Source organism: Dama dama, chromosome 15 (assembly GCF_033118175.1).
Source record: "Dama dama isolate Ldn47 chromosome 15, ASM3311817v1, whole genome shotgun sequence".
NCBI lineage: Eukaryota > Metazoa > Chordata > Mammalia > Artiodactyla > Cervidae > Dama > Dama dama.
In genome coordinates, this window is record NC_083695.1 from 17,162,443 (window position 1) to 17,175,192 (window position 12,750).

General features: G+C 51.7%; 1 protein-coding gene across 2 annotated transcripts in view; it reads right to left on the bottom strand.

The window, feature by feature from the left end:
- RASGEF1A (RasGEF domain family member 1A) overlaps positions 1–12,750 on the bottom strand; it is a 42,875-nt gene that overhangs the window by 8,281 nt on the left and 21,844 nt on the right. For both annotated transcript variants that reach the window (XM_061161549.1, XM_061161548.1), the window contains exons 2-3: positions 2,478–2,678; positions 24–146 (exon numbers count right to left, since the gene is read on the bottom strand). In XM_061161549.1, coding sequence (XP_061017532.1) covers positions 24–146; positions 2,478–2,678 — 324 coding nt within the window. The remainder of the gene's footprint in view (positions 1–23; positions 147–2,477; positions 2,679–12,750) is intronic.

The following is a 12,750-nucleotide window of genomic DNA, read 5'->3' on the forward strand; positions in this document are numbered from 1 at the left end:
GCACAGTCAGGAGCTCACTTTACCTTCTCAGACCCAGCCTCCAGCTGTTGCCTCTGCTCCATGCAGAGCTGCCCCACACGGGCCAGCAAGTCATGAGGGGGGATGAAGACCCGGGAGCTCAGGAGAAACGTGAAGATGTACGTCCTCTGAAGACAGAGATGGAGAGAGTGACAAGGGAGTCAGGCCTGGTGTGGTCCCCAGGGGTGGCGCGGCCGGCCCTTCCACCTGACCCAGCCGCCCCCCAGACCCAGCATCACCTGCACAGCTCAGCCCACCTTGAATGCCCTTCCTCCTCCCTCCTCACTGCTCCCCAGCCCTGCCCACCAGGCACGGCACAGACAAAACCCCACTTGGCAGCAGCTCTCCGCCACCTCCCCTGACGAGCTCAGCTCCCAGTGCTCTTATTCTGCTGGGAGGCTCCCCTACCCACTACCCGACCCCACGCTGGGAACTAAACCCAAACGTGCATGTCGGGGGGACCCTCCAGGCCTGGGTGGGCCTGCTGCCCAGGCCACAGTGCTCTCTGGGCCAGGCGCCAAGCTTGCTCAGTGGCAGATGTTCAGTGGCCAGTGGGGCAGGGCCTGGGTGGTGGGGGGTCAGTGGGGGTCTTATCTGTGAGGCACGGCAGGCTCTCCTTGGCCCCAGGATCCCACATCAGAAACTGCTGCAAGCCCCTGGTCGCCAGTCAGCTGTGGGCCTCACCCTCGCCTGCCACGCCCGGGCCCCCCAGTCCCACGTCCACGTGTCCTTGTCACTGGGCTGTGGTGCAGGCTGAGGGGTGCTCGTGGTCTGAGAGACGGCAGGGCCCAGGGCCCAGGGCTCTCAGAAGCTTTTGCCTGATGTGGGCTCTGCCAGACCCCTGCCTGCAGACAAGGCAGCCTTGGGGGTGGGGAGGCTGCTTGGGACTCTCCCGGGGACTCTAGCAATCAGACAGTAATCCACTCCCACCTGGTTGCTGCAGGCTGGGGGGCCCGGGAGCCTCTGCCCCAACTCTAGGCCCAAAGAAGCAGGTCTCCCTTGCTCCAGCCTAATGCCAGCCAGGCCGTGTGGGCTGGGTGTGCAGCTCCTGGAACCGGGCTCCACGCTCAGGCCCCCAAGGCCCCCACACAGCTTTCAGAGGCCACCGGGAGAGGTGGGTTTCCCTGGAGTAGCAGGGTATCCTCCACCACCACCCTCCCCCTGCCCCCACCACCTCCACTCCCGACACCTCCAAACTGCCCACTTCCTGTCCCCAGGCTGTGCAGCACGAAGACACCGGGGTCCCAGCTGGTCAGTGTGAGACCCTCAAGGACCCCTTTGAAGCAGAAGGCTTTGAATGTAAAGAAAGGAGCCCGGCGGCCACATCTGGGAGCTCTTAGCTGAGGGCAGAGGAGAGCCCAGAACAGGAGCTGGTGCCTCCGAGGGGTCTGCAGGGCAGGGGCAGTGAGGAGAAGGCAGGGAGCCCAGGTGCTCACCAGAGGGACCCCATTCTGCCACCACCCGCCATTTGCTCTCCCCTGGGGCTCAGGCTGGGGCCCTGGGGCACAGTGTTTTGGGGACAACACAGGAGGAGCTGGCTGAAGAGGCTCCTCTGGGAAGGGCTGAGAGGGGAGACTCCTCCTCCGGCATGGACACAAGGCCACTGGCACAGACCAGCACTGGGCTTGGAGGTCCCTGCCCCTGGGGGCTGCAGCCCTGCTCCAGGCTTCTTCAGGGCCTGGGGTCCCCTCTTCCCAGCTCTGCCGCCCGGAACCTCGGCTCCCATGCCTGAACCCCCAACAGGAGCCCCGGCCGGGCCCTGAGAGGATGGATGGGGTAGATGGACGGACAGACGGAGGAGTGGATAGAACTCCGGGAGGGAGGGAGGCAGCCTGACAGGTGAGGGTGGGCCAGGAACCCGGGAAGCCCAGCTAGAGGGCGGAGGGGGTGGCTGCTCCCCACCCTCCCTCGCAGCCTCGTGTGTGACGCGGCCTCCAGGACGGTGGGGCGCCCGGAGAGGGAGCCAGGAGCAAGCCCACTCCACCATGAGTCGTCACTATTGGCAGCAGAAGGGAAGCCACACATGACAGGGGACACTTTCTCACGCTTCCAAGAGCGTGCCAACGTCATCTGGAGTGATGGGGAGGACTGGGGCCGCCCTGCCCGCAAAGGCAGGTGCCACAGGGTCTGTAGGTGGCGGGAGTGGAAGTCATTCTGAAGCATGGCAGCTCAGGAACTAAGTCAACTTCCCAGCTAGGAGACAGGCCCCATGCTGGGTGGACCCTCCCCGGAAGCCCGAGGCACCAGCCTGCCCCTTAGCCTCCTCTTCTCCCCCAGGGCCACCTCCTACTTGCCTGGGGCAGCAGGGGCAGAGATGGGAGGGGCGGGAGAGCACGGGAGGAGAGGGCAGGGCTCCCGGCCACCCTGCACCTCCCCCACTGCTCCGTCCACTCTGACCCGGCCTCCCTCCCCAGCCCGGCCTCCCTCCCTGGCTGTCCTTGTCGGTCACCAGGACTCACGTCAGGGTAATAGTCCACTGTGGGGACCAGGTGCTCCATCAGGGCCTCCAGGGACCCTGAGATGAGACGTCCATCTTGGAAGATGAGGTCCCCAGAGCCACCGGCCCCACCGCCTCGCTCCCCCATGCCGGGCTGTCCCTGTCCACTACAGCTGGGCCCGAGGATGCTGGAGAAGACCACGGACGTCTGGGGCATAGTTTCCTGGGAGGAAGGAATGGGGCGGTCAGACATCAAAGGCTCCTCCGCCTAGCCCTCCTCCCCGGCCGGCCACCAGGAGGGCCTGAGCCCCAGCAGGGCCGGAAGGGGGTCATCAGATGTCAGCACAGGCAGAGGACAGGCTCCTCAGTGGCCCTGAAGCCACCGATCAAGGTGTCTGATAAACATTTCCTCAGCATCTGCTCTGTGCATACCAGGCCTCATTCCAGCAACCTGGACACAGAGCGCTCTACCTCCTGGGGTTCTGTCCCAGCAGAAAAGACAAACCATGGGGAAGAAGTAAAAACAGCACCAGGGGAACACCAAGTGTGTAGGGGTGGCCACAGCAGCTGCAGGGAGGCGGCCCTAAGGCAGACAGCGTGAGCTGTGTGGCTTCCAGCATAAAAGAGGGATGTTCCAGGTACAAGGCACAGCTGGTGCCAAGGTCCTGAGGCCAGGGTTGGGGAGGGGATCAGCAGAGAGTAGTCTGGGGAGTGACCAGCCTGACCATACACACTGGCTGCCCAGGGTGCAGCCAGTGAGTGACCCAGGAGGCGTGGGCGCTCCGGGCACAGGAGTGACGTGACTCGGGGGGGGGGGCGGTCACTGTGGCCGCCGTGTGGAGACCAGCAAGGGAGAGATCTGAAAACCAACTGGTCTGGGCTTTGCCATAACAAAACCCTGGAAGAGATGGCTCAGATCAGGTGACAGAGGAGTGGGGAAGGGTCAGCTCTGGACACTGGGATGGATGGTATTTGACCTGAGCCACTGACCGGCATGGGGGAGGGCTCTGAGGGTAGGGTCTGGGGAAAGACCTGGAACTTGCTTTAGACTCGCTGGATCTCAAATGCCTGTTAGACGCGGGTGTTGGGCAGCAGTCTGGAGTTCAGTGTGATGGGTTGAGGGTCCCCCCTCGCACGGCAGCCAGGCTCTGCTGGAGGCTCTCCTGCAGCCTGGGACAGTCGGCAGCCCTCTGTGCCTCCGTGTCCTCTTTGTCCAGGCAGCTGATTCTGCAGTGTCAGCAGGTACACACCTGCCAGCCCGAGGCTCGGGAGCCAGCTCCCATGGGTGCACTTCCCCTCCTACTCCCTGGACGGGGAGTGGGGGGCCTACCCCACCTGCTGGGCTAGTCCCCCCAGGCAGGACAGGGAGACTAAAGCAGGGGTGGAGGAGCTGGCCCTTCCCGCCTCTGCGGGGACCGTAGCCAGGTCTCACCCTCTCGGGTCACCAACAGGCAGGGGCTACCACCCCACGCCCAGCTCCCCAGGTGGCCACACTGACCTCTCCAAGCCCTGGGAAGCAGAAAGAGCCCCCAGGGCCAACCTGCCAGGGATGACGCCTTCAACTGGACCTGGTCTGCTCTCTCACTGGGACCAGGGCCAGCCCTGGAGCCCTTCCGGCCTCAGTTTCCCCACCGTGCAGAGCAAACAGCAGCCACAATTACTTTGCTGCCACAAGGGGTCCCTCCAAGGGCTTTACCAGCAGAGCTCGCTCCCGCCCCACAAGACATAGGCTGAGCCTCATGCCAGGGTGAAAGGGACCCCAGGTCAAACGATACTGGCTTCCCTGCCAAACACCTGGAGGTCACCTTAGAATTCTCAGAACATCCTTTGAGATGAGGGCAAGTGCTCAAGGGAAGTCCCCGGGGCCAAGGCCAGGACTGCAATGTCTGCCCCCCAGGCTCCGTGCTGCCCTTGCTCCACGGGTTCAGATTCACAGAACATTCCCCGCAACCCATGTTAAAATGAACATTCCCAGACCCCACTGGGTCAGAAATTTGGGTTGGGTCTTCTTTGCCGCTCAAGTCAAAGAATCACTGACTCGGAAGAACCCTTCATCTTTCAGATAATGAATCAGAGGCTCCACAAAGAAGGAACTCAACTGAGGAAACCCTAGGATTTCCAAGTCCAGCCTAGGTGCCACCACCTCTAGCAAGCTCCCCTGGGTTAATCCCTGGACTGCTGGCCCACAAGGCGAGAAGTGCCTGATCATCCGCCTTAACGTCTTCCTGTCTGGCTGGAGCCCAGCCTGTAGCCACACTCAGGAATCATTTGGAGAAGGAAACAGTGGACGCCCTGGTGGCTGTTCTGCCACCGTCACTAGCTCTGGAGGAGACCTGGACCCCAGAGCTTCAGCTAAGGGGCCATCGCTGTGGGGTGACTTCCCACAATCACACAGTTCTGGGTTCAAAAGGTGACCTGAGACTGGTAACCGTGGTCAGCTGGACATCCTGACCCCAAGCTTCTTGGTCATCAGAGATGGTGTTTTCAGAGCCCCTGGCCCCTCACCTGCGGAGGGAGCAGGCTGCTCTGGTCGGGAGGTGCTATGGAGGGAGCACACTGATACCTCCAGCTAACTTGCACAGTCCCCACCCAATCCCCCACAGGGCAAGGCAACCTGCAGGGACACCTGCCCTGGGGCTGGGAGGTCAGGAGCCAGTGGGAAGCCAGCCTGGGGACTCAGCCCCTCAGCTCTGCCACCCATAAGGGGATGGACAAGTCCAGCAGGAGGCCACAGGGTGAGTTCTACTCTGGCCACCAGCCCACCGCTCCCTGGGAGCCTTGGCACTCACTGTCTCCCTTGACAGGTGAGGGGCAGATGCTCAGGGTAGAGTCACCTACGCAGGGGTGGGGCCCCCATCCACGTGTCCTGGACTCATCATGCTGCTCCTACCCCAAGGCTCCCCACCTGTGTGAGGGTCTCTGTTCCCCCAGAGACTGTGTCCCAACACCTGCCTACACACAGCCCAGGAGGCCATGGGAACGAGCGGCCGGGTGAGGCCCATCCCTCCAGCTTGGGGTGGTGACCCCACCACTGGACTCATGAGGTGCACAAGACCCCATGTCAGTCATTAAGTGACATCAGTGGACATGACCGTGACACGTACATAAATGCACAGAGGACATCCAGCCACGCCTGGCCATGCTCGTCACAGAGATTACTGCAAGGGAGCAGAGGAGGGAGGGGACTTGCTTTCCATTCTGCACATTTGTAAACTATCTGATAACGTTTCTAAATGGCACATCTATCTTGTCATCTTTTAAATAACTTTTCTTTTTTAGTGCAAAGAAGCTGAGTTTTGAAATCAGCACTTTTTATAAAGGCAAAATAGGCTTCCCAGGTGGCGCTAGTGGTAAAGAACCGCCTTACAATGCGGGAGATGTAAGAGACTTGGGTTCCATCCCTGGGTGGGGAAGATCCCCTGGAGGAGGACATGGTAACCCACTCCAGTATTCTTGCCTGGAGAATCCCATGGACAGAGGAGCCTGGCAGACTACAGTCCATGGGGTTGTAAAGAGTTGGACACAACTGAAGCAACTTAGCATGCATGCATAAAGGCACAAGAAACAGGTGCTGGGTCTGCAGACAGAAGCATGGCCACCATCCAGCAGGTCACCTGTGAGGTGGGCTTCGAGGTAGAGGCCAAAACCTTTCAGGGAATTAGGAGAGCCCACAGGGGCTGTGCAGGACCACGCCAGCCTCTCCCCTACCCTAGAACCCAGCCTGGGGCCAGATCTCCCTGACCACAAGCCTCCTCCCCCTCCTATGTTCACTGAGCCCTGTGGATCCTGGGGACCGCCCCCCAGAGCCCCTTCCTTACTAGCCCCCGCCCAGTCCCTAGTAGAACCCATCCCTGCCTGGTCATGAACACCTTGGGGAGGGTCTCCAGGCTCAGTGCCAAGTGGAAGGAGACAGGTTCCCTGAGTGGGTCTTCCAGGACCGGAGTTTAGATCACCCCTGGGTTTGAATCCCAGCTCTGCAACAGGCCAGGTCCTTGCTCCTAGACGAATCTAACCAGCCTTGATTTCCTCAACTGTCAAATGGGGATGATGGCAGGACCAACCCTGTTGAGACCTCTGCCTGGCATCTCTGCTGGCTATCCCAGTCCACTCTGCGGTCCCTCCTGCTCCTACATGTGAGGCCCTCCTCTCAGTTCCAGCAAGAGCCACACCTGTGTGTCCATCGCCCCTGACTGGACCTCTTCTCAGACAGGAGCCACTCAGAGCAGAGCACCCGGAAATCTGGGCTCCTGTCTCAGGAGGGAACTCACAGCATGAGCAATTGCAATCAGGAGTACAGCAGCTATTAGGAGGGGCTCCTGCTACTGCTGGACTGGGCACATGCCCCCATATTGGTCATTCCGTCCATCCCCTCCTGCCTGGATGGGTGAGGGGGCAGCCTTGGGAGCAGATGCCAGCGGGGGGTCCACACGCAGAGGTGGGGCTAAAATCATCACTGAGCCCCGAGGGCTGTGCAAGGGAGAAAGAGCTGAAATCTCTCCTCATGCGAACCACAGATTTACATCCCCACAACCTGCTTTGCAAACTCAGTGCCTGCGGAACATTTGAATGGACAAGCAGTGCTCCCACGGTGGAGATGAGTCTACCTTCAGCACCCGTGGACTCGTGGGCTACACACCCGGGGGCTGGGCCAGGCCAGAGTCTGAGCTGTCCCCACAGCAGGTCTAACTGCATGACAGCACAGCCTCGGGCCCTGGGGGGATCTGATGAAAACAACGCCTGAGGGACACCAGGGCCAACTGCCAGCACACACAGGGTTAAGTGGGGCCAAGAGGAGTAGGGGCTTCCCTGGTGGCTCAGTGGTAAAGAACCCGCCTGCCAACGCAGGCAGACATGAAAGACTCAAGTTTGATGCCTGGGTCAGGAAGATACCCTGGAGGAGAGCATGGCAACCCACTCCAGTATTCTTGCCTGGAGAATCCCATGGGCAGAGGAGTCTAGTGGGCTACAGACTATGGGATCACAAAGAGTCAGACACGACTGAAACGACTAAGCACACACACACACACACACACACACACACACACACACGAGAGGAATACCAACTACAGTGTAATGTGAGCTCACGTCACAGGTGAGAGGGGATACAACAGAGCATGCTCATGGGTGAACTGCTCCGGAGAACCAATATTCAGTGACTTCTCTCCCAGTGGGAGTGTTCCAACCCTCCCTACTTCACACAAAAGATCAGAAACACAGCTAAGAAACAGATCAACAACAGATCCGGGGGCTTCTACAGCAACAAGTGGGGAGGAGACCCTGCCCCTCATAGGGCAGTGACACCCACAGCAAAGGAAAGCCCTGCTGAACACCCAGGGCAGGGTCTGGTCACCACCACATCAGTCACATGTCTCATCAAGCAGGTAACAGCCAGCATACATGAGGAAAGAGGTGGCAGACATCCAAACTAAAAGGAGCCCTCACACCAAAAATATTAAACCCCCATCGGGATGATCCTTCCTAAAAACATCCCACCAAGACAGTCTGAGGGTCTGGAACTGGGAAGACCCCCAGAGCTCTGAGCCCTGAAGGTCAGCAGGGCCTGAATACAAGAGCCCACGGAGCTGGGGGAAACAGACTCCATTCTTGGAGGCCACATACAAGGTCTATGTACACCAAGACCAAAGCAGTACCTCCACAAGAACCTGGGCAAGACATACTTAGGGATCTTGGACACTCTCCTGGAGAGGCAAAGGTCAGCTGACCTGACTGCACCAACAGCCTGCAGGCTTCAGCCCTGGAACGCCTCAGGCCAAACAACCAGCAAGACAGGAGCACAACTCCACCCCTCAGCAGACAGGCTTCCTGAGGTCATACTGAGCTCACAGCCACCTCAGAACACACCACTTGACACAGCCCTGCCCATCAGAGGGACAAGACCCAGCTCCAAGCAGGAAGGCATCAGTCTCCCACCGGGACACCTGAACAAGCCCTAGTACCAACCTCATCCACCAGGGGGCAGACACTAGAAGCAAGAGGAACTACTATCTTGCAGCCTGCAGAAAGGGGACCACAAACAGAAAGTTAAGACAAAATGAGATGACAAAGAAATACAGTGCAGATGAAGGAGCAAGACAGAAAACCCCATGAGGACTACTAAATGAAGAGGAAATAGGCAAACTATCTGGAAAAGAATTCCGAGAAATGACAGTAAAAATGATGTAAAATCTCAAAAAAAAAAAAAAAAAAAAAAAGAATGGAAGCACAGACTGAGAAAATATAAGAAATGTTTAACAAAGAGAAGATTTAAAGAACAACAACAAAGCCAGATAAACAACACAATAACTGAAATGAAAAATACATAAAAAGCAATCAATAGCAGAATCAGAAGCAGAAGAATGAATAAGTTAGCTGAAAGTCAGGAGTGGTAGAAATAACTTCCATGGAGCATAAGAAAAAGGAATGAAAAGAACTGAGGACAGACTCAGAGACCTCTGGGACAACATTAAACACACCAACATTTACATTAGATGGATCCCAGAAGAAGAAGACAAAGATAAAGGGCCTGAGAAAATATTTCAAGAGATTACAAAAACTTCACTAACATGGGAAAGGAAACAATCACCCAAGTCCAGGAACTGTAGAGAGTCCCATACAGGATAAAACCAAGGAGGAACATGCAGAAACACACAGTAATGAAACTGACAAAAATTAAATACAAAGAAAAAATATTAAAAGCAAAAAAGGAAAAGCAACAGATAACATACAAGGGAATCCCCATAAGGTTATCAGCTGGTTTTTTAGCAGAAACTCTGCAGGCCAAAAGGGCCTATATACACAATATATTTAAAGTGATGAAAGGGGAAAACCTACAACCAAGAATACTCTACCCAGCAAGGCTCTCATTTGGATTCAACAGAAAAATCAAAAGTTTTACAGACAAGCAAAATATAAGAGAATTCAGTGTCATCAAACAGCTTCACAATAAATGCTAAAGGAACTTCTCTCAGCGGGAAATGCAAACCAAAAAAACTACAATAGATATACACATAAAAAAGAAAAAGCAACCCAAACACAACACTACAAGTAGTCACCGAATCACAAGAGAAGAGAACAAAAGAGGAATGGAAGAAAAAAAGACTTAAAAAAACAAATCCAAAACAATTAAGAAATCATACATATCAATAATTACCTTAAATATAAATGGATTAAATGCTCCAACCAAAAGACACAGATTGGCTGAATGGATACAAACACAAGACCACACTATACATGCTGTCTACAAGAGACCCACTTCAGATCTAGGGACACATACAGACAGAAAGTGAGGGACTGGAAGGAGATATTCCATGCAAAGTGAAATCAAAAGAATACTGGAGTAGCAATACTCATATCAGACAAAGTAGACTTTAATTAAAAGACTATTAGGGGCTTCCCTGATGATTCAGTGGTAAAGAATCCACCTGCCAATGCAGGAGATGTGGGTTTGATACCTGGGCCAGAAAGATACCAAATGCTGCAGAGCAACTAAGTCCATGTGCCACAACCACTCAGTCTGTGCTCTGGAGCCCGGGAACCACAACTACTGAGCCCACGTGACACAACTATCAAAGCCTTCATGCCCTAGAGGCCATGCTCAACAAAGAGAGAAGCCACTGCCATGAGAAGCCCTTGCGCTGCATCTACAGAGTAGCCCCCACTTGCCACAACTAGAGAAAACCCTGCAGAGCAATGAAGACAGCACTGCCAAAAATAAATAAATAAACAGACTATTACAAGAGACAAAGAAGGACACTACATAATGATCAAGAGATCAATCAAAGAAAAAGATATAACAATTTGTAAATATATATGTATCCAACATAGGAGCACTTCAATATATAAGTTAAATGCTAACAGCCATAAAAGAGGAAATCAACAGTAACACAGCAATTATGGGGGGCTTTAACATCCCACTTACACCAATGGACAGATCATCAAGACATAAAATCAGTAAGGAAAGAAGTTTTAAATGACACATTAGACAAGATGGACTTAATTGAAATTTATAGGGCATTCCATCTGAAAGAAGCAGAATACACTTTCTCCTCAAGTGCACATGGAATATTCTCCAGGATAGATCACATCTTGGGCCACGTATCAAGCCTAGCTAAATTTAAGAAAACTGAAATAATATCACGCATCTTTTCCGACCACAAAACTATGAGATTAGAAATAAATTGCAGGAAAGAAATAGTAAAAACACACAAACATGTTGAGGCTAAACAACCAATGGATCACTGAAAAAATCAAAGAGGAAACCAAAAACACCAAGAAACATATGACAACAAAAACATGATGATCCAAAAATGTATGCAGTTCTAAGAGGGAAGTTTACAGTGACACAATCTTACCTCACAAAACAAGAAAAATCTCAAATAAACCACCTAACCTCACACCTAAAGCAATAAGAGAGAACAAACAAAACCCAAAGTTAGTAGAAGGAAAGAAATCATAAAGATCAGAGCAGAAATAAATGAAATAGAGATGAAGAAAGCAATCGAAAGGATCACTGAAGTTAAAAAAAAAAAACTGGTTCTGTGAAAACAAACACTAATAACCCTTTAGCCAGATTCACCAAGAAAGAAAGGGAAAGGGCTGAAATCAATAAAATAAGATATGAAAAAAGAGAAGTTACAGTGGACACCAAAGAAATACAAAGAGGTCATAAGAGACAACTACAAACAACTATATACCAATAAAAAGAAAAATCTAGAAGAAATGGACAAATTCTCAGAAAGGGACAACCATCAAATACTGAATCAGGGATAAATGGAAATTATGTACAGATCAATCACAAGTACTAAAATTGAAAGTAATTAAAAAACTTTCAAACAAAAGTCCAGGACAAGATGGCTTCACAGGAGAATTCTATAAAATATTTAGAGAAGAGTTAAAAGCTATCTTTCTGAAACTCTTCCCCAAAATCACAGAGGCTATAACATTCCCAAGCTCACTCTATAAGGCCAACATCACCTTGATACCAAAAACAAAGATACCACAAAAAAAGAAAATTACAGGCCAATATCACTGATGAACATAGACAAAAAAATCCTCAACAAAATACTACCAAACCAAATCCAACCACACATTAAAAGGACCACACACCATGATCAAGTGGGATTTATCCCAGGGAGGCAAGGATGCTTCAACATATGCAAATAAATCAATGTGATAACACAATTAACAAACTGAAGAATAAAAACCATATGATGATCTCAATAGATGCAGAAAAAGGTTTTGACAAAATTCAACACCCATTTATGACAAAAACTCCAGAAACTGGGCACAGAGGGAAACTTCCTCAACAGAAAAAAGATCATATACATCAAGCCACATCTAACATCATTCTCAACTGTGAAAAACTGAAAGCATTTCCTCTAAGATCAGGAACAAGAAAAGGATGCCCACTCTCAGCACTTTTATTCAACACAGTTTTTGAAGTTCTAGTCAAGGCAATCAGAAAAAAAAAATAATAAAAGGAAACCAATTGGGAAAGAAGTAAAACTGTCAATGTTTGCAGATGACATGATACTATACATAGAAAATTCTAAAGACATTACCAGAAAACTACTAGAGTTCATCAATGAATTTGGTAAAGTTGCAGGATACAATATTAATACACAGAAATATCTTGCATTCCTATATAGCAACAATGAAAGATCAGAAAGAGAAATTAAGAAAACAATCCCATTTACCATTGCATCCAAAAGAATAAAATGTCTAGGAATAAACCTAACTAAGGGGGCAAAAGACCTGTACTCAGAAAACTGTAAGATGCTGATGAAAGAAGTCAAAGATGATACAAACAGATGGAGAGATATCCATGTTCTTGGATTGTAAGATAAATATTGTGAAAATGAAACTAGTACCCAAAGCAATCCACAGATTCAATGCAATCCCTATCAAATTACCAATGGAATTTTTCACAGAATTAGAACAAAAACATTACAATTTGTAAGGAAACACAGTTCAGTTCAGTTGAAACACAAACAACCCCAAATAGCTAAAGCAATCTTGAAAAAGAAAAATAGAGCTGGAGAAATTAGGCTCCTTGACTTCAGACTATATTACAAAGCTACATTAATCAAAACAGCATGGTACTGGCACAGAAACAGAAATATAAATCAATGGAACAGGATAGACAGTCCAGAGATAAACCCATGTACCTATGGTCAACTACTTTATGACAAAGGAGGCAAGCGTATACAAAGAAGAAAAGACAGTCTCTTCAGTAAGTAGTGCTGGGAAAACGAGATGACTGCATGTAAAAGACTGAAATTAGAACACTCTCTAAC